Here is a 27,345-nt window from a genome sequence, read left to right on the forward strand (position 1 = left end):
CTCGCGTTCACTACCGCGTCCATGTCTGACACGAAGCTCCACCTCGGTCCACTCGTCGAGAAAACTGAGGATGTCGAGTCCGTTCAGTTGGCCGCGGGCGACCCGGACGCCGAGTTCGGTGGACCAGACGCTCGGAAGAAGCTCGAGAGAAGACTTCTCTTGAAACTGGACGCCCGAATGTCTATCTTGGTGATCATTTACATCCTGAACTACGTGTGTACTTCATTTCGGACCTCCTGTGATATTGAACTGAACTACATCAGATTGACCGGAATAATGCTGCGTGAGTCTCGCGACTCCGAGGGACGCTCGGCGTCATTACTCACGATACCTGCACGCAGAGCTGCCCGGCTTCGAGGCTTCGAGGCCGATCTGCACCTTCAGGGCCAACAGTTTGCGACACTGTTATCTATCCTCTATGTTGGATACATCATCATGCAGGTTCCTTCGTAAGTTTATAATGTCTGATTAACGTCTCTGGTCATTTGTCAATAAACGTTCTGATGTCACCAGGAATATGATTCTGAACTATGTCGGGAAGCCTTCCCTTCATCTACCGTTCTGTATGATCGTCTGGGGCGTTATTTCAATATTGACTGGTGCGTGTCCTCTTGCCCCCTTCATGTCGCTAGATCTAAGAAGTCGAGACAGGTATCACGCACAAGTGAGTAGTGCCGAGACGGTGCTTAACCCAGCTGACAGGACCCTTGAAGCTTTGTGGGCGCGCTTCTTACTCGTTTTTTCCTCGGCTTCATGGAGGCAGCATTCTTCCCCGGCGCGCTCTTCCTCATCAGCAAATGGTACAAGCGCAGCGAGCTCGGTCGGCGCACAGCCATCCTCTATTGTGGCAACATCATCAGCAATGCATTCGGCTCCCTCATCGCTTCGGGTATCCTAGACACCATGGAAGGCAAGCTGGGGGATGCGGCCTGGCGCTGGCTGTTCTACATCGAAGGATCCCTGACTGTTTTCTTCGCCATCTGCGCGATCTTCATCTTACCTGACTTCCCTGCCACGGAGAAGGGCCGGTGGCTAAGCCCAATCGAGAAGCAGCTGGCCTTGCGGCGGATGGAAGAAGACGCGGGTGTCGGCGATGAACAAGAAACGGAGATAGGCCATCATGGGACCGGGCTGTGGATGGCGGTGACGGACTGGAAAGTCTGGTGGATGGCGTTCGCTATGCTGAGCCAAGTCGTTTGCTTGAGCTTCAACTCGTATTTCCCCACCCTCAGTGCCACCTTGGGATATAACCGTACAGTGTCGCTATTGTTATGCGCCCCGCCGTTCATTTTGGCCGCTATATTGGCGTACGTCAACTCACGGTGCGTCCAACTCGCATGTTCCGAGAAGGATGGACACTAAGACGAGACACTACAGTCATTCTGACTTGACGCAGGAACGGTTCTACCACATGACAATCTCCTGGGCGATAGGCATCGTAGGCTTCATCATCTCCATCTGTACCATGAACACCGCGGCTCGGTACATCTCATTGTGAGAGCTTTCCATTGAACGTGCGTATGCTGTGTGAACCCATGTCTAACGCTGTATGTAGGTTTCTGATGGCGCAACAATACGCCGGCTTCGTGGTCATGTACACATGGGTCAGCAACTCATTCCCTCGTCCACCGTCTAAACGTGCAGTGGCTGTTGCGCTTGTCAATGCTTTCTCGCAGCTCGGAAACGTTGCTGGATCGTGAGTAGATAGAAGTCGTAACATCGGCTTGCCCAGAGTTGACCATTATTTCTGTGCAGATATGTGTGGCCGAGCAGCTGGGGACCCACCTACAGGAACTCCTATGCTATTTGTATCGCCACTTGCGGATGCGCCATCGTGATGAGCTATATATTCAAGCTTCATCTGGAGTCGCTCAATCGACAGATGGACAAGGAAGAACGAGAGAAGGGGATTACGGAGAAGGGCTTCCGATACTTGATATGATTATTCAGACGACTCTTCCGTTGTACAATTACTTACGTCGCAGGCAAGCATCCTTGGCACATGTGTCCCCAGGCCTGACGACTCGTGCGTCAGGTTGTGACCAAGCACCATGCTGCAAAGTTCGGTTAAGATTAGAGGGTTCCGTATTGTGTGCCACAGAAATGCTGGTTCGTCATACGTCGGGCGGGTCTTCAGTAGAATGCATACTGACGATCGGCTACGACGTCGCAGTCAACCGTTTTCTGCGATGTCATCTGAGCAAGCGGCCACGATGCCCCGGAAGGTCCTGTCTAAGAGATGTCGCAGGATGACCTTGTAGGAATGCATGACCGTCTCAACCGGAACTCGGGGCATGGCAGTCCATCGGTTGGACATTTACTCTGATCCGTTCTATGGCGTTCCGTACAATGATTCTTTCCCCAGACTCGACTACGGGCGGCCTGCTAGCAGCGCTATCATGGACTGAACCATCCGAGAGGAAACTTGCATGCCGTGCTGATTGGACGTACCCACACATGCGCGCTATCTGCGCATGTAGCGCCATGATCAAGACAATGGTAGACCTCGCACGTTTGACGATCTCTTTCGATACAGGTGCACGTTCAGCGAGAGGTAACATCGATGCGTTGATACGAGGAGATGCATTTGCGAACACAAGAAGGAGGGTTCCTGAGAAGTACGCAGGACGCCGGACGTGAGTGAGCGATAGCGCGAATAGCGTTGCACATGTTCCAGCCGGGCTATAGCCTGACCAAGAGTGTACTGGCATGACAGTATAAAGCGTCGGGGCCGTCGACGACGCGATGAGAGCGAGCAGCACGATGGCAGCAGCAGAGGTCCAGCGCGGGCGCGAGACGCGGGAATCACGCTACACGCGTTTCTGGTCTGCCCACCGACATCTCCGCGACCTATCCCCTTCCCGGCTCGCATCTTTCACTGTTCACTTCCTCACCGCTTGCCTTCACTTCCTGCTCGCCGCAGCGTCCTCTGGCGTCGCGCCGACGCAAATGAACTCGCTGACCTACCTCTCGCGGCAGTTCGATGTGCTAGCCTCTCCCCGTGCGCCACCGTCTACGCCGGTCTCAGAATCGCCGCCCTCCCTCTCCGCTGCTGGTGATCGTCAACAAGAGACCCGACTTCCACGAGTAAGGACCTGGTCGACGAAGTCATTTCGCGTTCCGTTGCCCGGTAGTCCATCGGGGCCGTGGACCCTCAGACGGTCCTTGTCTTCCCCGGCAGTCGCCTCTCCCGACCAGCCTGTGCAGTTCAGGCTTCGACGCCCCTCATCTTCCTCTAAACAGCCTTCGAGACCGCCATCTCGACGTCCTTCCGTCTCGTCAACCGAGAAGGCAGCCCCGCCCATTGACGGCGTCATCCACAGTATATTCCTCTTGGGCTTCTTCCTCCTTCTGTGGCACTATATCTGTGCAGCATGGAGAACGATCACTCGCCAACGACAAGCACGAGTAGCTGACGAGGTAGCCGTGGAGGATGGCTCGGATGAGGACGAGAAGGACACTGAAGACGAGAGTAAGGACGTGAAACCTGTATTATTACGCCAACCAACATTTCCCCCCGCAATCCCACCACCATTATCCCAACCCCCACCACCGCCGTCTTCAAGCATCTCCGCAGAATCCAGTACCACCGCCGCCGGTCTTTCGCCCTCTGAGATACCCATACCGCCCGCCACTAATCCCGAGGTCCCCGTCCGTGCCGTCCCAGCGACCCACACTGGGACCTCCTCACGCGCATCTACCCCCAGCGGCGTCGCCCACAAAACGCCTTTCCATCTGCCCAAGACGCTTGTGTTGGATCTGGACGAGACCCTCATCCACTCGACGTCGCGGCCGATGATGTCGGCCTCAAGCGGGACGGGCTTCCTGGGTCTCAGCATATTTGGTCACTCAAACAAGGGCGCTGGCCATGTTGTGGAGGTCATGCTTGGAGGTCGTAGTACATTGTACCACGTCTACAAGCGGCCATTTGTGGACTATTTTCTGCGGAAGGTTCGTAGTCGTGCCATGCCCAGCATCTCAATGACGTAATATGGTTATGGCAATAGGTGTCTACGTGGTATACGCTCGTTATATTCACGGCATCTATGCAAGAGTATGCCGATCCTGTCATTGACTGGTTGGATGCTGGTAGGGGGATCCTGACCCGTCGATTATTCAGAGAGGTTCGTCTGTGGCGCAGAACACACTGAGCCTGATGTTAAACGTTTCTGCAGTCATGTACACAACTGCCGAACGGGTCATATTCAAAAGACCTGTCCATCGTCGAAGCGGACCTGGCACGAGTTTGTCTCATAGACAATTCACCAGTATGTTACAGTATCAACGAAGGCGAGTTTTCGATTGGCGTTCGGCTGACAGTGGCCTAACCGGCACTTCACAGCGAACGGCATACCTATAGAGGGATGGACGCATGACCCACACGACGAAGCGTTACTGGACCTTTTGCCCGTCCTTGATTCACTCCGCTTTACGAGCGATGTCCGGCACGTCTTAGGGATTCGTGGTTTCTCATGACACCTCTTGGGTCGCTCGTTCTAGACGGTCATTCTTGCATGGACTTCATCATGGAGCATACACCATCACGTTTTCGGGTTTCAATTCTGCTGGAAGTCACTATCGCATTGTCGCTGATTATCACTCATAATAATTTACTGCCATTGTCGATCTTAGCAAACAACCAATTCACCGCATAGCTCACTCGATAGTGCTTAATGGCTCCGTGTTGGTGTACATGTATGTATACGTACATAGTCGTCTTGCTCTGAGCTGCGCACGTCCGAGTCATTCTATCCGCGGCCAATGGAATCCGCCTCGAAGGCACATGAAAGTGGGAGAATTGTACAGCGTCACGACTCGTGGTGATAGCACTAGTAAGACACGATAAAAAGATGGGTACCCTAGTCGTAATGTAATAGCAGATGATCAGTCGACAGAAATGCGCGAGAGAATGAAGAGAACGAGAGGATGGCAACGAGTGGCGGCGTCCGTTACATCGCCAGAGCGGCTTGCAGTTCTCTGAGTTGAGCCTCTTCGTCATCCTCCATGACTCCCGTATCTGCAAGCAAGTGAGCACGACCAACATATCGGTCATGGTGCGAGACTTACGCTCTTCCACTGTGCTCGGTCCTCCTGGCTGATGTACTGGAACGTGATCTGCACCCATGAGGCGTTTGTCCAGCTCCTCGTCCTCGAGACCAGCGAGCTCTGCCTTGAGCTCATCCTGATAGGATATCAGTACAACGCCGTAGAGATGCGACCGCAAAGAATATACCTCATCAATCTCGACACCATTGTATGTGTTCGCGGAGATCGCTTCAGATACTTCGTTCGCCAGTTGCGTCTGCTCCTGAATCTCCGCCATTGTCGTATCGACCCTGTCAATAGTCCTAAGCAAGGCTCAGCATCTCATCAGTGATGTGTGACACGATGTACATACAACTTGCCATGGATATCCTTGAGTGCGCTGCTAGCCTTCTTCATCGCAGACATGGTCTCCGCATTGAAGCTCGCCGACTCCAGTGTGTTGACCTGCATCTCCAGCTGGAACCGCGTGCCCTGCAATCTCTCTAGCTCTTGCTCCGTCGCCTTCTTCCGTCTGAGCGCAGCCGTCGCCGCTGCATCCGCGAGGGGGTTCCACAGCCACACCGTCAATCCAACCGACGCCAGTTACGCACTACGATGCCCATACTGACCTTGTTTGTTCGTAACCGCGTTCGCCCGCGCCTTCTTCATCTCCTCGTCAATCTTCTTCTGCAGGTACTCCTCCTTCTTGTCTATCAGCTGCAGCTGCTGCCGCAGCGTGACAATGGCATCCCGGGAGGATTGTTTGGCATCCCGACGCCCACCGAAGTAGCCCATGATCCCAGCCATCATATTGTTCGATGCAAGTGAAAGAGAAGACAAAGAGAGGTGCAACAAGTGGTATGTGCTAGAAGCAGTCCGAGGTAGGGTAGGGTGAAGCTGAGTCTCGGTCAGAGGAACGCGCTGCCGCGCTGCCAGTCCGCCCGATAAGGCAACTCAGGTAGTTCGGGCGTGGTTGTTGACCGGGATCCAACCGGGATCGCGGAATAGCCAGAAACCATCAATCCATAGCTGAAAGCACTGTCGTGACAGCACAACCACAGATAAAAAATGCTACAGCAATTACAAAGCAGCCTCGATAGAGTATGTGGCCCGAGAAAATTATGATGAGGCCAGTCTCCAGAGCTCCATCATCGGGTCTTCTTGCTTTTCACGTCGCGATCACCGCTGAACCGAATATCATGAGTAAAGCAAAACTCATTGGACTGGACAACTTACTCTTCATCGTCGCTACGCTCATCCTCAGCGCCTTGACCGGTCGCAACCCGGTAAGCAATGCGGCAGATCATATAGAACCACATCGCTTGGAGAATCTAGCGACAATGTTAATTCGATGCAAACAGCTTGTGTTGCTGAGGAGGCACACCTCGAGAGAAATGAGCATAGAACAGAATCCTCTGAGTACGCCGGTGGTCATATAGCGCCCATGTTCGGGATCCCAAAGCGGGGGGATGACGTGCTCAGCGTTCCATGTAGCTATGATGGCGAGCACGAACAGCCAGTGCCGTGTGATCGCCCAAGAGACCATGAACCAAACGAACAATATGTCGCACAAGGTAGAGAAAGCCATGTAACGGAGCATCTTCGCCAGCTGTGTAATCACATTAGCACGGTCGAGATGAACGAGATGAGAGATAACTCACGGGCAGCCAGATGTCACACCAGTCCATTAGGAACATGATGAGGCAGCCGATGCGGGTATAGTTGTAGAAGTAACTGGTTACCATGAGGCACACGGTAATGACATGATGGGTCATCATTTGCCAATGGTCTTTGCGGCGGGCCTCGGCATTGATAACCAAAATTTGGTGAGCGTAGAACGACGTCTCTAGCAGATAGTAGAACTTGATAGGTCCGGCAAGGGGTATATGCGGATAATTTGGCCAGACGTCTATGGGGTCTAGCAAGCGCGTGGGCAGGTGGCGGTGAACATACTGGTACCAGGTGAGACTCAGCAAACGCCGTGAGACATGACAGACCACTGACCAGCCCAAGACTCCAGACGAAGGAGTAATAGATGAAGGACCAGCCTTGCTCAGCAAAGCGAAGCACGCTCTTGTGTAACTTTCTTGCCTCCTTTTTCGAGATGTGGTCGTCGGCGACAGCGACATGACCGTTACCATTCGTATGTGTTGCATGGCCATTGCCGTGATCATGAGAGACGTGACCATTCCCGTTGGCTGCATCATCCGCTTTCTCCTTCTGTTGAACGCGACGAGCGTTGGCCCTCTTCCTCGACCTAAGATCCCGCGTTAACTTCCATGTCGCAAACGGCTCCAAAATCCATAGCCTTGCAACGTCGCGGAGGACCGCCGCCACGATGATGAAGGTGATCATCAGGCACCCATCGAGGACACCCGAACCATAGTAATTTGTGTCGGGGAAGGAGTCGTCTGGCACGGCCGGACGTGCGGCGGGGTATGAGAGCGTAACGAAGGGGACGAGAAAGGATGGCAGCCAGCCCGGGGCTTGGTCGGTGTTCATGGCAGCGAAATGGGAGACAGTAACGCGTCAAAGTCCCATAAAATGGCAGGAGGCGCGTCCGATTCACTTTTGACCCGGCCTGTCACTGTCTGGGATGGCGCGGCGGCAAGATCAGTCTACGGAGACGGAGGCTTCGCAACAAGGGTGCATACCTGGTGCTGGCCAGTAACCCGAGTGAGGCACGAGTAGTACTCGAAGGGGGGACGCGAGAGAGACGTGTCGACCGTTGGTGAAACCCTTCGCTCGGCGCTAAGTTACAAGTAGCGAGAATAAGTAGTGGAACGTTGCTGGGATGCACATGGGCGCTTCCCGTACGGCCCCATCATTCCGGCTCCCCAGCTTAGGAGGCCGGATCGGTTCGTCTCACCATCTCCCAGATCTGCAGCTGACCTCCTAAGCCTGCGGTCACTGCAGATGTCTTGCGACAATTATTGGCTCACCTACCGCCCACCACGATGTCCTTCACACAGCCAAACGCGACGCTATACGTGCACAATCTGAACGACAAGGTCAAAAAGGAAGAGCTGCGCACGCAGCTATATGCGCTCTTCACAACCTATGGACGGGTGGTCGACATCGTCGCAATGAAAGGACCGAGGATGCGCGGCCAGGCGTTCCTAGTGTTCGCCGACCTCGCAGGTGCGACCGCGGCGCTGCGTGCGTGCGAAGGTATCGTTTTCTACGATAAGCCGATGGTGCGCCGTCGTCTCATGGAGTTCCGTTAAGAAGTCGTTGATTCGAATAAGCCTCGAATGGACGCGTCCCACAGCGGATAGAGTACGCAAAGACCAAGTCATATGCAACTTTGCAACGCGAGGATCCGACCTTCATCCCCCCGACATCCGTGCATGCGAAGAATGTGGCATCGTCGAACGGCAGACAGACGAACGGAGAGAAGCGCCAAAGAGAGGATCGCATGGACGAGGATGGGCCGCAAGCCAAGCGGGAAAGGAACGATGATGAGGACGGCGAGGAGATGGAGATTGAGGACGACGATGAGGGCTCCAGGCAGAATACAACGGCTACAAGCGGTGCGTTCGATTTTGTTGTGATATCATCGTGTTCATAGCGGGTGCACGCATGCAGGGACGGAGGTCATACCGCAAGTTGTGAACTACCAATCTGCGCGATTGCTATGTACAAATTTGCCTCAGGAGGTCACGGACGACGTGCTATCCGTACTGTTTCAACAGTGCGTCTGAGCTCTCTCCATTTGGCAATGGCTATCCTCATGATCGGGACGAACTCAGATATCAAGGCTTCCAATCCACGCAAGTTGTCCAGTCTCCAACACCAAATGCGGCCGGACAGAAGGTCAAGATGGCGCAAGTCTTATTTGACTCCCCGGAGCTTGCATCCGTCGCAAAAGAGGCCCTGGACGGCTTCACATTGAAGAAAGGATGGGTGATGTCTGTCGCCTATATTTGATTTGTTGTATTATGCATATTTTTACGGCCTCAGAATCAATGTACTGCCTTCTTGGGAGCTCTCTGACGTAGCTGCGAGCCACCCTACTTTTCCCGATGCGATATTCTCACCAGTTGAAGTTGTCGCTGATAACGTTCTATCAGGTTTTATTCATGCTATTCGTACAGAGTTCATTGCCGCTACCCCTTGTTCTCACAACGCCGCGTGAATAGCCTCTCCGACACCCTTCGCAGATGCAGGGTTTTGACCAGTGATCAGCTTGCCGTCAACGCAAACCTTGACCTGTTTTGCAGCTGTGTTAGGGTACGCATCTATCATAGGGTCGAGGCCATACTCACTCCCCACGGCTCAGTCTTTGCAAATTTTCCGCCTAGGGACGCAATCTTGTCTTCGACGAGGAAGGGAATGCTCTGCATGGATCACCGATAAGCTTTAATTCCCAAGGATGGGGGTCACATGCACAGAACACGTACCTGCACACCGTTCACCTGAACCTCCTCCTCGTTGGTGAAGCATGTCGCAGATCGTCCCTTGAAGATCGAATTGCCGGCCTCATCCGTCACCCCTACAAGCGCACTGCAAGTTGGGCCACGTCAGCGATAGTGGACACAATCAACGCGAAGCAAACGTACGCAGGCCCGTGGCAAACAGCAGACGTGATCTTGCCAGACCTCCAGAACTACATAGGACAAAGGTCAGACAACGATCACCAGAGGTTCAAGTGCTTGAGTTACATCGGTCGCTAGCTTGATGTTCACGGGGTCAGAAGCAAGATCGATCACAGGGCCGTGCCCGCCAACGTAGAAGACCGCATCATATTGCGACGCATCGACTTCGGAGAGCTTCTTGCACGCAGCGAACTTCTTCGCCACGGTCTCATCCTTCAGGAACTCTTGGCTCTCGTCGTCTTTGAACATCTGCACACTACCTTCGTCAACGGGTGGGTTCGGGCCATCCGGCGCCGCGAAGTCGACTGTGTGATGTTTCTCGAGGACTTCACGCGTTGGGGCATCAGAAATTGCCCCTTGCCATCCACAGAAGGGAACCCACCATAGTAGGGGTGTGCGGCTTCAGGCAAGTACCATCCCTGGGGGGAGTCGTTCGTGAGCGTTTGATCCCGCGTTCGTAAGTGTTTCACTTACTGTACCGGTGCCCGTCAAGGTCTTCGAGCAAGAGGTGTACACGAACAGAATGTGGCCCATGTTGTAGCTTGCGTCGGGAGCGATGAGGTGGTTATGGTGGAAGGTGAAGTCGAGTTCAGTGACGGAAGGGTTTCGCTCCGCTGAGCCTATATATGCAGCCGTCACTCCCACCTCGGTTTACCAACCAACTGGCGAGCCTTCCATTTTCGGTATGGATTTCGGCGTGGATCGATGTGTGTCAGCGACTTGCTGACGTCGACGCTTGCGGCTCTCCACTTTCGCGTCCGGTCTTGTCCGGACAACCGGACAACCGGTCACTTGCCAGTTTCATCCAGAATACGCCCGAAAGCGGGTCAACAAAGTTGCCGTTTGTGCGCGTGTGTCGACGCCCGATTTGTTGGGCGTGCGCGTGAGCGCACGGACTTAGTTCATCTCGTCTGTCGAACAAGCCTTGTCGAACGCTGGTATGATATGTTGCCCATAGCCAAGATAGGCGTCACGTGTATACATACACCTCTCTCGTTTCTCCGTTCATAAGCGCTGATGAATGCGAATCAGGATATACTGCACTCAGCCTGGCGATAGGCGAACTCGAACATCGCGCTAGTCCTAACTTTTCGTCGTCGTTATGATCCATGGCAATCCCTCGAACAAGGTAAGTTATCTACAAGCACTCGCTGCGAACTCGCGATCACACAATTTTTAGCTTTCCAGTCACATCGCCGACGCGATTTTCGCTCTACTCGGCTGAGACCACTCAGATCAGTCCTTCAGGCCTAAGGCCTCAGGAACCACAAATCGTGAGCGGTTCGCCCGGAACTGCTGATGCGCCACATGCGGCTCAACTGGACCTACAACTGACGGGGGCGGATATGGTAGAGCAGTATGGTCGGTGGTCTTGCTCCGAGTCCGGCGTGCAACACTGAAGTACAACCGCCTCATCCAGCGCTCATTCACATTCGCTATCATCGCACAATGCTTTAGTGTTTTCCGAGTGGGTGCCTCAGGGCGATCCACTAGTACCAAACTCAAGGGCTCGGTCGCGCGTTTCGGAGACACTCAATTATTGCACCGTGGCCGTGGTCCGAGTATTGACAGCGTGGTAGGAACGTGCACAGGGTCTGTTCGGCTATCAGATGTGCTTTCCACTAAAACTGTCAGTACAGCTGCTTAAACGACGCCGCTCTTCAACCTGGCATTAGGTTGGACCGATTACTCCCGCGTGGAGGGCCGACATTCGGCACGTTCACTTGGCAGCTCCTAGACCCGAATAGCAATCAGAGCAGCATCGCAAGCACTGTCGTCGTCCTTGTCCGAATGCTATCCTCAGCCACATACATCAACATCCGGGAAGTTATGCGCAGTATGCGTTAATCCTGCACGCCGGCGCCTTGGGGAAATTCGTAGAGTGGCGATCAATGAAGGTTCTTGGAAAGGTGACCCCTTTGAGTGGTGCAACTCGAATGCTGACCTGAATGGCACAGGCTCCGACCGAAGCGACAGCTTGGCAGGCAAACTGAGTAAGTACACCTATTGAAAGGGGCCATGGTGGACGCGGAAATGAAACCAGCATGGCTCATCGGCTCATAGCTTGTCGATCCAGAGTGTACTAGCGGTGCCTGCTGCCAAATGCTTGATGAGCCACGAGACCGGTCTTTGCACTCTGGCAGCACTCAAGCGCCAGCGCCAGTGCTCGGTTTTAGTAGGACCATCATATCTGCAGGACGCCGATGTCAGATAATGGAGCCGTGAACGACAATTAATATTGGACCAAGTTACATACTGAGCACTTCTCCCAGGCGTCGTACCTGACCTCGAGGGGATGGGGTCTTGCGCTGCTCCCCATGCGATGCCAGTAAGTTCTCACCCGAGGATCCATGGACGTACTAACTCGGTATCTCTCGTCACCCTTTGATCCCCTTGCTATCTCATGAATCTACCTCAGGCTGCTGTCATACGAACGACCGGAGTTCTCGAGTCCTGTCAAGCATAATTCATAATGGCTGGTGAGATTCCACCCTCAAGCTTCAAGGCGGCGGCTTAGAACCCCTTCGCTCCACTCACGGCGTGTGGTATGGTTTCGGGATGTGTTAATGGCAATTGTCCGCAGGTGGTGTGCGCAATGCGGCGGCTTCTGGCTTCGGGAAATGCGTAGAGAAGACACTGGCGGCACAATGATGTCGACTCAATTTAGATGTTCAGTTCGTTGGTCAGTACTGATGAAGGGGGTCTGCTCGCGGGTCTGCTCGCGTTCACATGGTTCGCACCGACAGCTTATCGACGACTCGGCGGCCGGCCATGGCAGCGATGGACTATGCGCATTGTATACAGCTAATACTATAATGTTACACCAACCTATCACTACTGCGTACACCACGCAAACTCTCTGTGTTAAGTACAGTGTACTTGGGATTGAAGGTCCTCTGCACTCGGAACCACGGCAGTGGTGAGCCGTTGCCACCGAGCCAAACGCTCGGATAATACGTCCCTTGAATTAAGGTTTTGTTAAATTTCCCAAGAGCCAGCCGTCCCCACGAGAGATCCAACTACCCGATCTGCTCACAAACGTCTCGGTTTAAAACCGTTCAGTTCGGTAACCATCCCCGCACCATAGGAGAAGTGCACCTCTGGGTCTAATCAAAACCGCTACCGAACGCCATGAACTTCGACCCTGATTGGAGGGACGGCCTCGGACGGGGTGGTATAGTATCCGCAGCTTGTAAATGTTATACATCTGCTACTCAGATGCCGTAACTGTCAGAGATGGGGTCGAACCGCGGCGTGAACACAATGCTCGACCAGAGCATGCTCCGAGCACTGGTTCCTGGCTGATGCGGTACGTTCACCTCATTTTATCGACCGCTTGCCTGGCTAAGGGTGCTGCACAGACTTGAAGCAGTGCCTCCTCCGCAAGGCGAACACTGGCATAGAATATCCACTGGCTTGAACAGAATCGGTTACTCTGCTTTTACGTAGACACCGTTGCAGCCTTACGACTGCCGCGCTGTGCTCAGGCAGACGGATATTATCACAACTCCTTCTATCGCAGACACGTATTGTGGCGTAAATGAATACGGTGAGGCAACAGAGGATGATCAGATGGTAGTGGAAGCTGCACCGAACCGCGGAGTCAATCGATTGGAAAGCGTAAGTCAATGTCAGGAGACGTCTCCAAATGACGGTGCCGCAACATGCCTCAGCCTCATTTCCTCGAACCAGAATCCCTCCGAATCGCCCAAGTTGCCTTCCACCTTCGCCATACAAATAGCTCTACACTCAGCTCTTCCAGACCCCACAGCAAGCCCCTCCGTCTCCAGCCATTACAGCTCGTGGCCTCAATCATGAACTACCATCCCCCTTCGATGCCAGAGGATTGGGACACTATCGCGCTAGGTTCTTCCTGTGATAACGTTACAGATACTTGCTGTAGCTCAAATCATGGACGTACTGCGGCTGAAGGCGGCCCTGGGCATCAATATGCAGTCGCGGTCGCTGAGCAGTACGCTATCGACGCTGCCGGCGACGCTAGGACTGAAATGTCTGGGGGTCAACTTGAATAGTACGTCTGAATATTACACTGATTATCAGCCGGCTGATCAACGAGCTCATTACTTACCAAGCACCAGCTATGATTTCGCCCACTGGGAAGCAGTATTTATGCAGTCGCCAGACGCTCTTCCGTAGGTCTCGTCCTGCTATATCGGTTCATTCAGGACTAATAGACTTACGTGAAGGTTACCCTCTACGCCACACGGCGCCGGCCCCGGCCACCTTCTCTCCCAGTAAGTTCGGCTCTGTTGGAAGATTGCACAGAGCCTGACGGATGCTCTCTGTAGAATTCAACAGGGTTCGAGGTCGTACCGAAACTGGGCGAATGATGAGCCAGGAAACACGCTCGATCGGTGAACACCTACTGCGGTCTCGACTTGCGCCTACTCCAGTACTCAACTTGGTATCTGTGCTCCACAGACGATCTCCGGGTCAATATGTACAATCCTGGCTTGCCGAAGACGTTTCCCTTTCGCCCTCGGTCCGAGATTACCCATGCGCGATTGCCCCTCCGCTGTCTGCCAACATTCCCAGATCCGACGCCGACGCTCTCACTGCGCACAGCGGCAATCAGACGGTTGCCCTGTGCCCTACGACCGCCGCTACTGCGTCGCGCGCGGCCTCCCCTCTCGCTCTCAGTCCTTCCTATCCCATTCAGCAGACATGGCAGCCTGCTCCTGGTACCTACTATGCGTCGCCCCACGTCTACCAACCGCCGCCTCCACCGGCGTATGCACCTCAGGCCCTGCCTCCGCCTCCGCCTACGTACGCGCCCCCGCCCCCGCCTCAAAATGCCCCAGCACAACTTGTACCGGCTGACCTACAACTAGACCGCGCGATCGAAGACCCTATATGTGGACTCGAGGGCTGTTCAATCCGGTTAGACGACCTCACAGTGGGAGGTCAGAGGCGCCACCTTCGCGACTTCCACGCGGCAGAGTTGCAGCATGGACGGGTGCAGTGCACCTGGGTCTATGACTCGGGGACAATGTGCGGTAGGGACCTCGACAAGAACAACTGGGGGAAGCACATCGCGGCCGTGCATTACGGCAGCACGGCGGAGCAGTGTCCGTACTGCCCGAAGGTCATCTGCAGGCCCGACGCGCTCAGACGTCACGTCGACAACTTCCACTCCCGGGCCGACGAGGATTAGGCCGGATCGGACAGGGCCATGAAGCATTCTATACACAGGCAAGCGAATAGTACCTAACTTGTGAGTGGACCCTTTCTTGTGCGTTGTTTTCGCCCCTTACGCTCAGCCTCAGATTGACTCCTATGTTGTACCTCTATCGCCCTCCCTCTTCGAGCTGCATCACTGTTTCTCCAACACACGTTCAAGTTCATGGTACTACTTCTACGGCCTCGGTGCCAATTGCTGGTTTTCCGGTTTGGTCGGATTCGCTAGATCTCCCGCCTGCGACGCCAGGGTTATACAGTCCGATCGTTCACGACGTGTGTACCTCATTCGTGGAGCGTGATCATCATAGATGAACTATATCCCGTAAGCACCGCAAATGTATCCTCGACGGTCTGTCTTCCTGTGCATCGCGTCCCGCTCTGTTCACGTGTGATCAGATACTCTCTTCCTTCTGCACGGTACATATATGTCGGTGCCAGTCTGCTTTGTCTGAATAGAGCTGTAGTGGGCTGTAGGCTATAACTTAATATCTATGCATTACATCGAGTTATCCTATCTTCACGTGTATCAAGCGTAGGTCTTCTGCAACGCTGAAAATGCGTGTGCGAACCACCGTGACGGTGGCGTACTTCGACATCGACATCGATGCGCGCCCACTACTTTGAAATGCCGCGCGCAAGTCGGCTTCTATGCGGCGACTTCACGTACGTTAATGCAGGAACGTCATGGCGCTCGGAGCTGGAAGAATTCGAAGCTGGGGGTTCGCGGTGTTTCGGACTAGGTTATGTCTCAGACAACGCAGCACTCAGCGATACTCTATGAAGGACAAAGTTCCCTCACATCTACTTCGTCCGATAGTACTGATGCAGGGTCGTCAGGAATGGAGCCGCGATTGATACCGGCATTCAAGCTCGCGGGCTCCGTTCTGTAGATTAGCACAGTGCAGGAACACGAACCCATTTCCGAAGACCTGCCCACCCTCGACGTCAACAGCCTCGAGTTCGATTCGAACTCTAGATAGCGATCTGTGCAAGTCACGTGGCCGATGATTCGTAAGTTACGCGCTCCCCAACGCTGGGCGTCTAAGCACACTGTCCGAGTCCCGTCTCACTGCTCGCTTCAGCGACATCGCCCCCCACCGGCCCTGCACCTCGCGCCTGCCCACCCTCCTGGCTAGAACTCACACCTAGAATCGCACACGATGTCCTCCTTCTTCGGCCTGTAAGTGTCTTCACCGCGCGATCGATGACCACTGAGCGACGGCGCCCCATTGGGCAGCGGCAAGACGCGCACGTTCAAGCCGCGCAAGGACGTCCCGGAGGGCACCAAGCAGTACCAACTGCGCAAGTACGCCGAGGCGACCCTCGTACGTCCTCCTCCTCCTCCTCCGCCCCCAGTCCAAGCTACCCAGGCGCGCGCGCTAATGCCGGATGTGCTTTGTGCCACAGGGCTCAGGCAACCTCCGCCTCGCGGTGCAGCTCCCGGAGGGCGAGGACCTGAACGAGTGGCTCGCGGTGCACGGTGCGTGTTCCCTGCCGGCCGGTGCGCTGTGAGCCGCGGCTGATGCGGGTGCGGGTGGTGCAGCGGTCGACTTCTTCAACCACCTGAACATGCTCTACGGGACCGTGACGGAATTCTGCACGCCACAGGAGGTGCGCAATATGCTGCATCCACTACTACGCTCCATCCCTAATGATAGTGCACCCACCCCCTCTCCGTCTGCCCCCTCATGCGGCCGCTCAATTTGCTCGGCGTACTAACGACCTGCGGCGCGTGCCGTATCGCGTTTAGTGCCCGATCATGTCTGCCGGCCCAAGGTCTGTTCTCATCTAGCTGCGTCACCCCTCCCCTCTCATATGGCGCTTGACGGAATCCTGCTGACGCGCTCTCTGCTGTGTCGCTCGCAGATACGAGTACCTCTGGGAAGACGGCGTGCGATACAAGCGGCCAACGAAGCTGCCTGCGCCGGAATACGTCGATGCACTGATGAACTGGGCGCAGGGTCTCCTGGACAACGAGGACGTCTTCCCGAACAGGATCGGTGCGTACGCCAGAGACATTCCAAAACGGCCCCTCCGGTTGACCTCGAACGCGTCGTAGGTGTACCGTTCCCCAAGAACTTCCGTGACACGATCCGGACCATATTCCGGCGAATGTTCAGGGTGTATGCACACCTCTACAGCAACCATTTCGACCACATATGCGCGCTCGGTATCGAAGGTGAGCGGATTAGTCTATCTATCCAGATTGATCCGCCTGCGGGTCTTCCTTGCGTGATCAAGGTCTGCCTTTCGTGGGATAGCAGGCCCGCGCGCGTCGTCGGGGCACCTGCTCTGGATGGTCGACGCACGCGATCCAACTCAATTCTGGTCGCCTATGGACACTGACGTACATGATGAACCACAGCGCATTTGAATACCAGCTACCGCCACTTCTTCCTGTTTGTACACGAGGTGCGTGCATGTGTCGGATCCGACAGATTGGTACCCTGACACTATTGGGTGCGCTGGCCCAAAATCCTCCGTAGTTTGACCTGGTGGATAAGAAGGAGCTTGCTCCGCTAGACGAGCTGAATGACGCGATCCTCGCTGAAGACAAGACGAGATAGCCGGCGGGCTGTGCGCGGGAGTGCACGTTGGTCGGCGTGTGCAGTCAGTCGGAGGCAGTAGCCGGATGGAGGTGAGACGGAGGCACGGGTCCGCCGTCGGATTTACAGCGCAGGTGTACTATGTGAGCGACGGTGGCGTGGATGCGGGAATGCTGATACCCCTCGATGTATTTTTGTTGTTGATGAACGATGTATCCCGACGGCCGCAAGCAGGCGGAGAGGAGTTGAAACTTGAGGCTGAGAGACGGCAGGACGGCGGCGGTGGCTGAGCGTTGGCGAGGGCCTGGGCCGTGGCTGCTGCTAAAGGGTCCGAGATGCAAGGCTGTCGGGCGACGTCATGTCTGGCAGCATCACTCGACGCACCACCGCGGCAACTGCTCGGCGACTCTGCCCCCCACCCGTGGCTGCGTCCCTCAGCGACTTGGGCGCACGCGTCGGGCTGCGAGGGGCGCGGGGCCACCGCGGGGCAGCGACGCGTCAAGGCCGGACGCGCGGGGGGATGCAGGGAGGGAGCGGCGAAGCACGGGACGGGCAGCAGTGGCACCAGCCGTCACCAACCTGCCGGGTGTGCCAATCGGACGGTGCGCGTGGAAGGAATCAGGATGCTCGCCCAGACCCGCCGCCCTTATACACCGCTCGGACCCAATACACACGCATACACCCTCCCCTTCGCTGCCAGCTGCCCTCGCCTGCCTTGTCCGTTGTGAGTCCTTTTCCGCGCGAACGCCTCTCCGTTGCCCCTCGTACCCAACCACCACAGTCGCACCTCCGCCCATCGCCTTCGTTATCCCTGCAATCGTCCTCGCGCTGACGCCCCGCCTTACAGCCTCATATCTGACCGCCACCTGGTAATCGGCCTAGCCTGCCCAAGGCCCGCCGCCCCTGGTGCTGCCACAGCTTTGGCCCGCTGCATATCAGCATCGGCGACGCGTCTTCAACGTAGCCAGAGCCCCCCTCGTACACTTCTCATCCATACCCCACTGCCCACTTGCCACGATGGAGACTCAGGAATGGGATCAAGTCTTCCAGTTTGTCGCCGACCCTCTTGACGCCTCCGCGTCTGTTCCTGAGAAGCCCATCTCGGAAATGGCTTCCGTTAACGCCTCCCACCCCCCTTCTCAGGTGCCTACCCCGCCGGTAAGCATCACCACAGTCCATCTCTCCAACCGACTAACAACCCCTCGTCTCTCCGCGATGGCTCCACTTCATCCCGAATCTTACGCAATCCGCGCTGCTATGCGTGCCAGGCCTCGAATCAGGGCTCGCCTGGTGAGGTCAACGCGGAGATAAATGCCGTTGTCTCCGTCTCGACGACATTCTTCCCCGCCGCCAACCTTAACCCTCTTCCACCCGACCTCATCCTCCTTTCCTCGGACGCCGTATTCTTTTACGTCCACTCACACCAGGTCCTCAGCGCCTCTGAGAATGGCTTCCGCGGGCTCCTGCCCATGAAGCCGACGAAGGGACCGCACCCCGCACTCAAGGTCCTCGGTCTTTCTGAGGACCTCGGGCCGATCATCCCTCTCCCCGAGCACGCGACCATCCTCAACATCATGCTCCACTGCATCTACAGCCTTTCGTGCGCGCACTACTCCCCCTCGCTCGACACGCTCTCCGCTGCGGTGGACGGGCTTGCCCAGTACGGTATACCCGTGGCGCGTCATTGTGCGCCGACCACGCCGCTATATGCGCTGATCCTCGCGTACGCACCGATCGCGCCGATCGACGTCTACGCGCTCGCGGGGCATTACGATCTGTTCGAACTGGCTGTGCCAGCTTCTGCGCACTTGCTGGGCTTCCAGTTGGCGAACCTATCGGATGAGCACGCCGCGCGGATGGGCCCGCTGTACCTAAGGCGGTTCTTCTTCTTGCACCTGGGGCGCATTGACGCGCTCAAGCGTCTCTTGCTGCCGCCTCCGCACCCGCATGCGCCGACGGCGGGCTGCGACTTCACGGAGCAGAAGAAACTGACGCGCGCATGGGCGTTGGCCTCGGCCTATCTGGCATGGGATGCTCGACCGGGTACGTTCATATCAGGCTCTTCACGCGTATTATAGATGGGCACTTACATCTCCACCGCAGATTTGTCGACGAGCACAATGGAGTCGGCGTTGTGCCCGCTGGGAGAGCATCTCTCGTGCGAGGTGTGCAAGAAGAACTTGGCGGAGCGCATCAAGCAGCTTGTCGTGCAGTGGTCGATCGTGAAGGTGCGTTTGCGCCCCTGCGTGCGCCGCGCCCTTTTATGCGGGGACGGCGTATTCATGATGCGCGTACTGACTCGCGTACTACGCACAGAGGACGATATAGTGACGTCATGTGCGCGCACAACGAGGCGGCCTGCAATTGCCCCCGCGTGCTGCCACCGAGCCGCCCTTTTCGGTCGCTGTTCGATCGCCTGCCAGCCTCCTGGGGCCTGGTGGGCGTGTCTGCGTCCGTGCCAAATTGGAGCCGATAGGCCCCACCATAGAGCTTAACTTATTACTTTCTAAAGCAACCGCACACGAATAACGACTTGCCCGATACTCTGCAAATAACCACAAAACGCACCCCACGCAAGCGGAGGAGACTTGCAGCGGGGAGACGGGGCCATACACGCATCCCCGTCCCGTCCCCCCGTCCCCCGTCCCCCGTCCCCCATTCCCCATTCCCTCGTCTACCCTTCGTCCCCCTCTCCCGGCCTTCAATCGGACTCGCAACGACCATCAGCTCCAATGTACCACTAGTCACCGCATCATCGACTCTCTGTTCGCAAGTTCCCGTCTGCACTGGAAACTAGGTTGTGTGTACATCATCCGCGCTTCGCTCGCGTCGTGTTTGGCCGTTCTCCATAAACCTTGTCTGTACAGTAGTTCCCGCCTTTGGACTCTTTTCTAGTAAATAGACAGTCTTTTATGCTCTGTGTTGGTTTTCGTGCGATGCGTCCGGTTCAGCTCGTCTGGCCGGCCGTGGCATGCATTCTTCTCAGAGGTTATGGTTACGGTCCAGGATAATCGTATACTACGCACTCGTACTGCCCGCGCTGGGCCTACATACACGCTCCCCGCGCTAGTGTACTTGGCTGTATGCGTTGACGTCATTCCGAGACAACTATTGTGGCTCGACGTGGATTTGGCTCCATGGCAGTCTCTTACCCAACCGCTGAGGGAGGTGATAACTTAGGGGGCCCCGTGTCGATGGACAGTACAGTGCGAAGTGTCGAAGTGTCGTTCAGTCCAGCGAGACACTGGTGATTTTTCAGCTGTTGAAACTCGAAGGACGGTCTCATTCTCTGGTCGGGAGATTACGAGGAGAGGGGGAGGTGCGAGGCAATAACGTTCGCATATGGGTTGTGAGCGGATAATATATCAACATTTTGTATGATTGACATGGCCGCCTGGCGAAATGGCATCGCGTCTGACTACGATTAGGTAATCAGGAGATTGCAGGTTCGACCCCTGCGGTGGTCATCTTTTTCGCTTCTCATTTTTCATTATGATCATGATGTCCTTACTCCCCTCACATCTCTGCAACCGGAGGGGATTACGATTGTGGAGTTTGCAATGGGCGCAGATGAGGGGGCGCATTGCGGGCGGCAATCAAATGTAGGTGGCGGGATTGTGGCTGACGGGCGATACGTACAGTAACATTGCAGAAACTATCGACACGGGGCCCCCTACCTCGCCTGAGTGGGTGGGGAGGAGACTGGCTCCATGGACATGTTCAGATAATACGTACACATAATATACTGTATCGGGACATGCTAGGGACGTGAGATCGACGACTTGGCGGGGTTGACAGCACCCAGTATGGCAGCATGCATGCAGCTCTAGGACAGGAACTGCCATATCGCCCACGCGCGTGCCCGTCACTCGGCGCGTGAGGCCTCGACATCCGCTCGCCTCTTCGCGCGCTTGATCTTATGGATCTCCTCGCGCTTCCCAAAGTCGGAATCGTGCAGTTCCTGAGTGGCCGCGCTCGTACGTGAGTTGATCGTTCCAAACAGGAGCACACGCAACGTCCTCACCATGTTCGCGAGCCGCTTCGCCGTCGACACCGCGTTCAGATTATCGAGGACCTTCCCCTCCGGCAGCGCCATCTCCGTCAGCTTCGTCCGGATGCGCTCCTCGACCTTCACCACCCGCTCCTCGTCGCGCTCCGTCACGAAGCTCACCGCGACACCGCCCTTGCCCTTCCGCGCCGTCCGGCCCACGCGGTGCGTGTACTCCTCCGGCTCGTCCGGCATGTCCCAGTTCACGACGAGCGCGACGTCCTCGATATCGAGGCCACGCGCGCCGACGTCCGTCGACACGAGCACGGGCACGACGCTCGCGCGGAAGAGCGAGAGCGAGTTGAGCCGCTCGCGTTGGGTGAGGCGCGAGTGCAGTGCGGTCGCGCGGATGTGCAGGGTCTGGAGGAGCGAGGTGAGGTAGGCGGCGGTGCGCGGGCGCCGGCAGAAGATGATCGTCGGCGGAGGCTGCTCGATCTCCTCCGGGTCAGACGAGGTGGGCTTGTTCTTCTTCGCTTTCCACTTGGGATGCAAGGTGGATTTACGGTTCTTGGAGGGCTTGACGGATTCGGGAGGGGCGCGGCGGAGGTGGATGGTCGACTCTGGGGGGTTGCAGAGCAAGTAGAAGAGGTAGGATTCGCGTACTTGAGACGGGACGAGAATGTAGTGTTGCTGGAGGGTCTCGACGGTTTCCACGCTTGTTGTGAACGTAGTGAGTGACGGCGTAGGGACGTGTATCGACTGTACGACTTACGATTCTGTCATTCGGTGAATAAACGGCTTTTGCTTCCCAGGGCGTGGCGGAGCGTTTGTCAACGTCTCAACGGCTGGCGTCAAGGTAGCCGTGAAGAGGCATGTCTGTCGCTCTCTGGGAAGCGTCTCGAAGAGATATGACAATTCCGGGGCGAATGTTGGAGTGAGCAGACGGTCAGCTTCATCCAGAACCTGCGTCCAGTGAGTCAGATTACTGACTACCGCGAGTGCGCTCAACTCACCAAGAACTTGATTCTCGACAGGTCCCACTCTCCACTGCAACTCTTCAACAAGTCGACGATTCTACCAGGAGTGGCTACGACTACATGTGGCCTATGACCCAACTCAATTGCTTGAGCCATCATATCCATGCCACCGACTACTACGGCGGTGCGGAGGCTCAGTGCTGAGCCGAGGACAGCAAACTGTTCCGAAATCTGGAACGCCAATTCTCTACGGCACAACTTAGCCATGCATATGCGGAGTGTGTGCGAACGTACCGTGTAGGTGTCAGAACAAGGGCAAAGATACCATATGGGTCAACGGCGAGCTTCTGTAGGATAGGCAGGGCAAACGCGATTGTTTTACCGGAACCGGTCTTCGCATTGCCTATGCAGTCTCTGCCTTGGGGTTACATAAGTCAGTACACGGACCACAGAGAGTGGAGTGACGGGCGACTCGCCTGCTAGTAGCGGTGGTATACAAGCCGCCTGAATCTCCGTGGGGGCCCTGATAGACATCTTTGCGAGAGCACTGAGGAGCGCCGATGGAATTCCCAAGGACTCGAAACTCGTCGGACGGGTTCGTGCAGGCTTTGGCATTTCGGGTTGTACAGGGTTTGAGGCGCGTGCGGTGATGGAGACTCTGGAAGAGCCGAAGCGGCTGTCCGCGTCGTCCCAATTCGCTTGTGATGTATGTGGCACCTTTCCTTGTGAGCTTTCCGCGTCTTCGCTATCTTCTCCGCTCCCTTCATCGGCCTCCCCATCGTTCTCCTCATCACCATCGCTGCCTTCCGACTCAGAACTTCCGCCCGAGCGCGAATGTGAAGCCGAGCCGCGTCCGTCGGCGAGGCTTTCCGCATCTGAGTCGTCAGGGATTGCAGGATATGGCTTGAACTTCTTCCTGGCGGGCTGCTCCTGCATTCGCATGAGCTCGTCTGTGGTGAGTGCGTGTCGCTTGGTTCCGCGCATACTTGCAGGCAGCCTGGTGTTACTGAGAACGCACTACAGATCGGACGTGCAGTGGAGGAAAAGCGCAAGGTGGGCCGGCAATCTCCGGTCCGCTCGATCGCCCCTTGTCGCCTCCCGAGTTTCGCGGATCAAAGCTGCTCGCGACGCTTGAGTGGGCGCCTGTCTTTCTTGAACACAACCATCCACTGGTGGCGCGTCCATTCGCCTCGCATCCTCGGGCTTCCCCATGACTCACGCACTAGGCTCACAGAAGACACGAAAGGAGATATATTGCATTGGGTATCATCGGGTATCATGCGTAAGTAGACTCGAAGCTGATGAAATAGGAATAACATAGTATCCATGCGCCACAACTCAGTACCCAAGGATCATCCCTGAGGCCTGGGGGGGTATCACGCCACATTAGATGGTTGACGAGCCTACGCTTGGAAAGAATCGAAAGAATTCCAGTCGAAGGAGTTAAATGTGGGGTAGTACATGTTGGAGTAGTCCTCCATCGACATTTGCGGTAGCGATGCAGGGGCCGGTTCTGGTATCGGCGCCGAGGGCACTGGCAGAGACACTGGCGTAGAGTACCAGTAGTTCTGCTGCGCTATCGGCACAGTGGGGATCGGTTCCGAGAACTGCCACGACGGCATTGTTGAGGGGCTGTACGCCCAGCTTGTGGAAGCAGCAGGATAATAGACTGGCTGCGGAGTCGGGAACCTGATCGAAGGTAGGGTGGGTGGCACTGCCGTGGGGGCGTGGATGGGCAGCTGCTGTGGCGGTGGCACGAGAAGCAGGTCTACGGCAGGATGCTGTGCGTGGCTCGTCGCCACCCCGCGCTCGCTCGCCGTTGCCCTCGCTTTGCCCTTCCTCTTCGACGAGGACGAACCTGCAGCGGCGACGGTCTGGGAGTAACGTTCCCGCGCGGACTCCTTGGCTCCCCTCTCGTCGCTGACGTCCCCGCAGGACTTGCTTTTCTTCTCGGCCTTCCGAGTGGGCTGGTATGTATACCCGGGGTACATCTTCCGATGCGCCTCGGCCTCCTTGTTGGCACACTCCTTGAACACATGCTGGCGCGCTTTTGGGAGCGATTTCCAGCAGGGCCCGAAGACTTCGCTAAGATGACTCTGTTCGCTCCTGAGCAGGTCGGGGAGGTGCTTGGATAAGTTGACGCAGCGCCTGAAGATTAACCAGCGGTTGACCGGCCTACGGATATGCTTGGCCTTGGCCTTCGCTTGTGGCGCAGGCGTCGATGGCGGGCTTGGAAGCGTCGCGGCGGGCGCGCGCAAGAGATAGCGAGCATGTGCTTCGGCATCCCTGAGAATTGCCTCCCACAGCTCTACGCTCATGTTGAACCTAGTCAAAGCTTCTTGAGCGACCGACGATAGGGAGACAGGCGGCAGGTCGGACGAGGCGTTGGGGGACGCCACGGGCTCGATGTCGGGGGTCGATGGGGCGGGTGCGACTGAGAAAGTGATGTACGCGGGTGATGAGCGCGATGAGGAGCTTGCGGAGGCGGCTTGGGGGTAATATGTCGATGGCGTCGGTGCTGGAGTGGGGTAGAACACGGTCGCGCCTTTGAAAGACGGAGGTTAGACGGTAAGCAGTACAGAAATTGAACAGAAGTGACGTACTATCTGGGTCCATGATGAGCTTGGACGTGAATGGAGACAAAGAGGACGGATGGGACATGGTGGTGTCTTTAGAGGACGAAAGGCGCAGGCGTTCGATGCTTTGACGGCGACTGAAGAGAGCCCTTTTATACTTCCGCGCCACAACTGCAGCTGTCTTTTTGGGCGAGGGTCAAAGCGTGGCACGGCCACAGATTCCAGATCAGCTTCTAGGGCGAAAACCCAACTACAGCACCTCATTGGTGGGTGCATGTAGGTGGCCCGGATATTTGCGTGTCAGGGCCGCGACCACGTTTTCGAGAACGCATGTCCGCTTGATTTGGTAGGTCGATTGATTTGGTAGGTCGATTGATTTGGTAGGTCGATTGATTTGGTAGGTCGATTATAGGGCGGTGTCAAGCTCCGGGGCACAGGGTGTTGCTATTCAGTCTTGTGCCTGGTAACGCCACTCAGCCTATCCGCACTAAGAGTAGCCACATACCAGCTATGCCGACCCCTGACGCAGTGAGGCCGTGGCAGCGACGCGAGTGCCTACCATGATAATGAGCAGAGGGTGGCGCAGTGATCAAAACGTAGTACTTCGTAGTATACCGGCGGATAAGTTTCGGTATGTTGACTCGAGGATGTGGCAGACTAAAGCTCAGGCTCTTGGGGCTCACCTATTCGATGGTGGCGTTCTTCGCAGACGCAGATCACAACATTGGGAGGGAAAACCAGCAACGACCACTGTTCCAGCGATGAAAGCGGTGACAATTGGCTTTGCATTACATGTCTACGTTGGCGTTACTGTAAGTCGTATCTATCTGCACGGCGATCATGCGTGAGCAATGTGTACTTCGTTGGAGTCAGCGGACATACCTAGTGTGCTGGCCTACGCCTAGACATCTTCTATCCACACCGTCTCTCCCGCAGCCTTGTTGACTCGGTTCATAAACGCCAATCCTTCCTTTTCCTCCTTGAGACCCTCTACAACTATGAGATCAACCCCGGCATTGTCCAGAGTCAGTAATCCATCGAACAGCCGTTGTGCTGAAATCCCTGGCTCCGATAGTCGTCCTAGTAGATGTGGAACCCATTGCACGCCGTCATATGCAGTCATCTTCGTAAGCAGCGGCGAATCCGACGGGGCCATGAGGCCTATACTCAGCCGCTTGCCAGAAGATCGTTCCTTGACTATCGAGTCCAAGAAGGCTTGTACTGTTCGGGGTTGTATCGTGGATGGCGGAAGCGAGGTCTTCAGCAGGACGACGGGCACAGTTGGGGAATAGTGTCGATACTTCATCCCAGGCGTAGTCGGGGCCTGCTCCATCACCTCATCACGGAAGTCACGCCGGTGGACGAGGACCCTCGGGATAGCCGCGCTATCCACCAACTCCGCGCGGAGTGCTTCCTCAATACCCTCCACAGTCACTCCTCCTGGACGCAGTACTCGGATGTTCCCGTCTTCATGGAGACCATCCACTACGGTACTCTCCAAGCCAACATCACAGGCACCCCCGTCGAGGATAAGTGCAATTTTGCCGTTCAGATCCTTGAAGACGTGCTCGGCGCGAGTTGGACTTGGCCGTCCAGAGGAGTTCGCACTCGGTGCTGCGACGGCGGTGTCCGCAAGAGCGATGAGAGCTCGTGCTACAGGATGGGACGGCATCCGGATCGCGACGGTGGGTTGGTTGGCGGTGATGAGGGAAGGAATCACGTCAGGGTTGGTCGGAAACAAGAGGGTGAGGGGTCCGGGCCAGAAATGTCGGATGAGGATTTCATAGATGGGAGGGATAGCGTATGACACGGGAAGGAGCCTCTGCAGCATCTCGCGTGACGAGACATGGACGATCAGCGGGTTGTCTGGAGGACGTCCCTTGGCTGCATAGATTTTTGAGGACGCCGCAGCATCCAATGCATCCGCGCCCAATCCATACACCGTCTCGGTCGGAAAGGCTACTGTCTGCTTGTCATTGAGCAGCCTGGCTGCGCGGAAGAGCGCTTCCGAGGTCTTCTGGGATGATACCACCGGCTTTCCTGCAGCATCGAAGGAGATGCAAGCCGGGTCGCAACGCACGACCTCGGTAGAGAACGCCATCTTTGTCGTCGATGAAAGTAATGGCCAGCGCTTTCTAACGCTGAGTCGACTTAGCAGGCCTCTCATTCGGAGTCGTGCGTATGCAGCTAGGCAGCGGACAGCTGGCCTGAGTCAGTCTGTGCAGCATCGATAGACAATACCTCACCTGCTGCAGATTCATCACTGTTCGATATTCTTGCGGCCTTAGGTGGGAAGGCCTTCTGCAGCGGCAGGAGACTGGCTCGAAGTTGGCTGCAGGCTGCTCGCACTCAGCCACAAACTATGGCAAAGCTAGAACCGGGACCGGGGTCCGGACGTGCCTCGCTGCATGTGCGCGCCTATGCTACTTGTCC

The 27,345-nt window shown here is 56.1% G+C and overlaps 12 protein-coding genes and 1 non-coding gene across 13 annotated transcripts; 7 read left to right on the forward strand and 6 right to left on the reverse strand.

The window, feature by feature from the left end:
- Nucleotides 1-21: 21 nt before the first annotated feature.
- C8Q71DRAFT_719721 (MFS general substrate transporter) lies at nt 22-1,942 on the forward strand (the record flags this gene model as incomplete). Its single annotated transcript, XM_047921316.1, has 9 exons — nt 22-213; nt 264-283; nt 342-449; nt 514-599; nt 652-664; nt 714-1,322; nt 1,378-1,494; nt 1,556-1,696; nt 1,756-1,942. The coding sequence occupies 9 exons, from the start codon at nt 22-24 to the stop codon at nt 1,940-1,942; spliced, it is 1,473 nt and encodes a 490-aa protein (XP_047784939.1).
- A 1,007-nt stretch (nt 1,943-2,949) lies between these two features.
- Nucleotides 2,950-4,476, forward strand: C8Q71DRAFT_793713 (NIF-domain-containing protein; the record flags this gene model as incomplete). The annotated part of the gene is made up of 4 exons (XM_047925496.1): nt 2,950-3,951; nt 4,008-4,124; nt 4,176-4,290; nt 4,343-4,476. The coding sequence occupies 4 exons, from the start codon at nt 2,950-2,952 to the stop codon at nt 4,474-4,476; spliced, it is 1,368 nt and encodes a 455-aa protein (XP_047784940.1).
- Nucleotides 4,477-4,654: 178 nt separating this feature from the next.
- C8Q71DRAFT_31541 (Snf7-domain-containing protein) lies at nt 4,655-6,216 on the reverse strand. Its single transcript, XM_047917746.1, has 5 exons — nt 5,655-6,216; nt 5,399-5,576; nt 5,234-5,348; nt 5,068-5,182; nt 4,655-5,017 (listed from the first exon to the last, which is right to left on the reverse strand). The coding sequence occupies exons 1-5, from the start codon at nt 5,833-5,835 to the stop codon at nt 4,950-4,952; spliced, it is 657 nt and encodes a 218-aa protein (XP_047784941.1). The 5' UTR covers nt 5,836-6,216; the 3' UTR covers nt 4,655-4,949.
- Nucleotides 6,217-6,257: 41 nt separating this feature from the next.
- On the reverse strand, nt 6,258-7,527 carry C8Q71DRAFT_793715 (longevity assurance proteins LAG1/LAC1; the record flags this gene model as incomplete). The annotated part of the gene is made up of 4 exons (XM_047925497.1): nt 6,258-6,356; nt 6,410-6,634; nt 6,687-6,977; nt 7,030-7,527. 4 exons carry the CDS (start codon nt 7,525-7,527, stop codon nt 6,258-6,260), a joined length of 1,113 nt encoding a protein of 370 aa, XP_047784942.1.
- A 455-nt stretch (nt 7,528-7,982) lies between these two features.
- On the forward strand, nt 7,983-8,955 carry C8Q71DRAFT_826466 (RNA-binding domain-containing protein; the record flags this gene model as incomplete). Its single annotated transcript, XM_047926297.1, has 4 exons — nt 7,983-8,222; nt 8,297-8,558; nt 8,614-8,719; nt 8,778-8,955. 4 exons carry the CDS (start codon nt 7,983-7,985, stop codon nt 8,953-8,955), a joined length of 786 nt encoding a protein of 261 aa, XP_047784943.1.
- A 111-nt stretch (nt 8,956-9,066) lies between these two features.
- C8Q71DRAFT_731418 (class I glutamine amidotransferase-like protein) lies at nt 9,067-10,139 on the reverse strand. Its single transcript, XM_047922177.1, has 6 exons — nt 10,119-10,139; nt 9,690-10,060; nt 9,588-9,634; nt 9,429-9,531; nt 9,294-9,365; nt 9,067-9,237 (listed from the first exon to the last, which is right to left on the reverse strand). Exons 2-6 carry the CDS (start codon nt 9,870-9,872, stop codon nt 9,148-9,150), a joined length of 495 nt encoding a protein of 164 aa, XP_047784944.1. The 5' UTR covers nt 9,873-10,060; nt 10,119-10,139; the 3' UTR covers nt 9,067-9,147.
- A 3,052-nt stretch (nt 10,140-13,191) lies between these two features.
- C8Q71DRAFT_31625 (uncharacterized protein) lies at nt 13,192-14,979 on the forward strand. Its single transcript, XM_047917754.1, has 5 exons — nt 13,192-13,656; nt 13,718-13,777; nt 13,832-13,879; nt 13,934-14,859; nt 14,912-14,979. The coding sequence occupies exons 1-4, from the start codon at nt 13,536-13,538 to the stop codon at nt 14,797-14,799; spliced, it is 1,095 nt and encodes a 364-aa protein (XP_047784945.1). The 5' UTR covers nt 13,192-13,535; the 3' UTR covers nt 14,800-14,859; nt 14,912-14,979.
- Nucleotides 14,980-15,877: 898 nt separating this feature from the next.
- C8Q71DRAFT_731433 (Mob1/phocein) lies at nt 15,878-17,628 on the forward strand. Its single transcript, XM_047922178.1, has 9 exons — nt 15,878-16,005; nt 16,063-16,150; nt 16,233-16,305; nt 16,369-16,436; nt 16,576-16,601; nt 16,692-16,825; nt 16,885-17,004; nt 17,191-17,237; nt 17,312-17,628. The coding sequence occupies exons 1-9, from the start codon at nt 15,986-15,988 to the stop codon at nt 17,390-17,392; spliced, it is 657 nt and encodes a 218-aa protein (XP_047784946.1). The 5' UTR covers nt 15,878-15,985; the 3' UTR covers nt 17,393-17,628.
- Nucleotides 17,629-18,309: 681 nt separating this feature from the next.
- C8Q71DRAFT_31639 (uncharacterized protein) lies at nt 18,310-19,785 on the forward strand. The gene is made up of 4 exons (XM_047917756.1): nt 18,310-18,529; nt 18,640-19,414; nt 19,475-19,599; nt 19,688-19,785. The coding sequence occupies exons 1-4, from the start codon at nt 18,389-18,391 to the stop codon at nt 19,697-19,699; spliced, it is 1,053 nt and encodes a 350-aa protein (XP_047784947.1). The 5' UTR covers nt 18,310-18,388; the 3' UTR covers nt 19,700-19,785.
- A 974-nt stretch (nt 19,786-20,759) lies between these two features.
- Nucleotides 20,760-20,838, forward strand: C8Q71DRAFT_t2. Its single transcript has one exon. It is a non-coding gene; the product is annotated as a tRNA-Arg (tRNA).
- Nucleotides 20,839-20,871: 33 nt separating this feature from the next.
- C8Q71DRAFT_731444 (ATP-dependent rRNA helicase RRP3) lies at nt 20,872-23,479 on the reverse strand. Its single transcript, XM_047922179.1, has 6 exons — nt 22,813-23,479; nt 22,631-22,754; nt 22,373-22,583; nt 22,132-22,322; nt 21,396-22,074; nt 20,872-21,332 (listed from the first exon to the last, which is right to left on the reverse strand). Exons 1-6 carry the CDS (start codon nt 23,318-23,320, stop codon nt 21,237-21,239), a joined length of 1,809 nt encoding a protein of 602 aa, XP_047784948.1. The 5' UTR covers nt 23,321-23,479; the 3' UTR covers nt 20,872-21,236.
- On the reverse strand, nt 23,480-25,307 carry C8Q71DRAFT_903239 (uncharacterized protein). The gene is made up of 2 exons (XM_047928812.1): nt 24,940-25,307; nt 23,480-24,881 (listed from the first exon to the last, which is right to left on the reverse strand). Exons 1-2 carry the CDS (start codon nt 24,995-24,997, stop codon nt 23,740-23,742), a joined length of 1,200 nt encoding a protein of 399 aa, XP_047784949.1. The 5' UTR covers nt 24,998-25,307; the 3' UTR covers nt 23,480-23,739.
- A 332-nt stretch (nt 25,308-25,639) lies between these two features.
- Nucleotides 25,640-27,273, reverse strand: C8Q71DRAFT_731448 (DHBP synthase RibB-like alpha/beta domain-containing protein). The gene is made up of 2 exons (XM_047922180.1): nt 25,795-27,273; nt 25,640-25,739 (listed from the first exon to the last, which is right to left on the reverse strand). The coding sequence occupies exon 1, from the start codon at nt 27,077-27,079 to the stop codon at nt 25,814-25,816; it is 1,266 nt and encodes a 421-aa protein (XP_047784950.1). The 5' UTR covers nt 27,080-27,273; the 3' UTR covers nt 25,640-25,739; nt 25,795-25,813.
- Between the last annotated feature and the right edge of the window lie 72 nt (nt 27,274-27,345).

This window comes from Rhodofomes roseus, assembly GCF_022264815.1.
Source record: "Rhodofomes roseus strain CIRM-BRFM 1785 chromosome Unknown C8Q71scaffold_1, whole genome shotgun sequence".
Taxonomy (NCBI): domain Eukaryota; kingdom Fungi; phylum Basidiomycota; class Agaricomycetes; order Polyporales; family Fomitopsidaceae; genus Rhodofomes; species Rhodofomes roseus.

Bases quoted from the DNA above. Each gene is read 5' to 3' on its own strand.
- C8Q71DRAFT_31625 (XM_047917754.1), top strand. From the start codon at position 13,536: ATGGACGTACTGCGGCTGAAGGCGGCCCTGGGCATCAATATGCAGTCG. The intron at 13,657-13,717 runs GTACGTCTGAAT...TTACTTACCAAG, and splicing joins TCTGGGGGTCAACTTGAATA to CACCAGCTATGATTTCGCCC. The intron at 13,778-13,831 runs GTAGGTCTCGTC...ACTTACGTGAAG, and splicing joins CAGTCGCCAGACGCTCTTCC to GTTACCCTCTACGCCACACG.
- C8Q71DRAFT_31541 (XM_047917746.1), bottom strand. From the start codon at position 5,835: ATGATGGCTGGGATCATGGGCTACTTCGGTGGGCGTCGGGATGCCAAA. The intron at 5,577-5,654 runs GTCAGTATGGGC...TCGCGGATGCAG, and splicing joins CGCGGTTACGAACAAACAAG to CGGCGACGGCTGCGCTCAGA. The intron at 5,349-5,398 runs GTATGTACATCG...AGCCTTGCTTAG, and splicing joins AAGGATATCCATGGCAAGTT to GACTATTGACAGGGTCGATA.
- C8Q71DRAFT_903239 (XM_047928812.1), bottom strand. From the start codon at position 24,997: ATGTCCCATCCGTCCTCTTTGTCTCCATTCACGTCCAAGCTCATCATG. The intron at 24,882-24,939 runs GTACGTCACTTC...CGTCTTTCAAAG, and splicing joins GCTCATCATGGACCCAGATA to GCGCGACCGTGTTCTACCCC.
- C8Q71DRAFT_731444 (XM_047922179.1), bottom strand. From the start codon at position 23,320: ATGCGCGGAACCAAGCGACACGCACTCACCACAGACGAGCTCATGCGA. The intron at 22,584-22,630 runs GTACGTTCGCAC...GTTGTGCCGTAG, and splicing joins CTTGTTCTGACACCTACACG to AGAATTGGCGTTCCAGATTT. The intron at 22,075-22,131 runs GTAAGTCGTACA...GTTCACAACAAG, and splicing joins ATTCACCGAATGACAGAATC to CGTGGAAACCGTCGAGACCC.
- C8Q71DRAFT_731433 (XM_047922178.1), top strand. From the start codon at position 15,986: ATGTCCTCCTTCTTCGGCCT. The intron at 16,306-16,368 runs GTGCGTGTTCCC...CGGGTGGTGCAG, and splicing joins CGAGTGGCTCGCGGTGCACG to CGGTCGACTTCTTCAACCAC. The intron at 17,005-17,190 runs GTGAGCGGATTA...GATGAACCACAG, and splicing joins ATGCGCGCTCGGTATCGAAG to CGCATTTGAATACCAGCTAC.
- C8Q71DRAFT_31639 (XM_047917756.1), top strand. From the start codon at position 18,389: ATGGAGACTCAGGAATGGGATCAAGTCTTCCAGTTTGTCGCCGACCCT. The intron at 18,530-18,639 runs GTAAGCATCACC...TATGCGTGCCAG, and splicing joins CTCAGGTGCCTACCCCGCCG to GCCTCGAATCAGGGCTCGCC. The intron at 19,415-19,474 runs GTACGTTCATAT...TCTCCACCGCAG, and splicing joins GGCATGGGATGCTCGACCGG to ATTTGTCGACGAGCACAATG.
- C8Q71DRAFT_731418 (XM_047922177.1), bottom strand. From the start codon at position 9,872: ATGTTCAAAGACGACGAGAGCCAAGAGTTCCTGAAGGATGAGACCGTG. The intron at 9,635-9,689 runs GTAACTCAAGCA...TGTCCTATGTAG, and splicing joins ACATCAAGCTAGCGACCGAT to TTCTGGAGGTCTGGCAAGAT. The intron at 9,532-9,587 runs GTACGTTTGCTT...CCCAACTTGCAG, and splicing joins GCTGTTTGCCACGGGCCTGC to TGCGCTTGTAGGGGTGACGG.
- C8Q71DRAFT_731448 (XM_047922180.1), bottom strand. From the start codon at position 27,079: ATGAGAGGCCTGCTAAGTCGACTCAGCGTTAGAAAGCGCTGGCCATTA.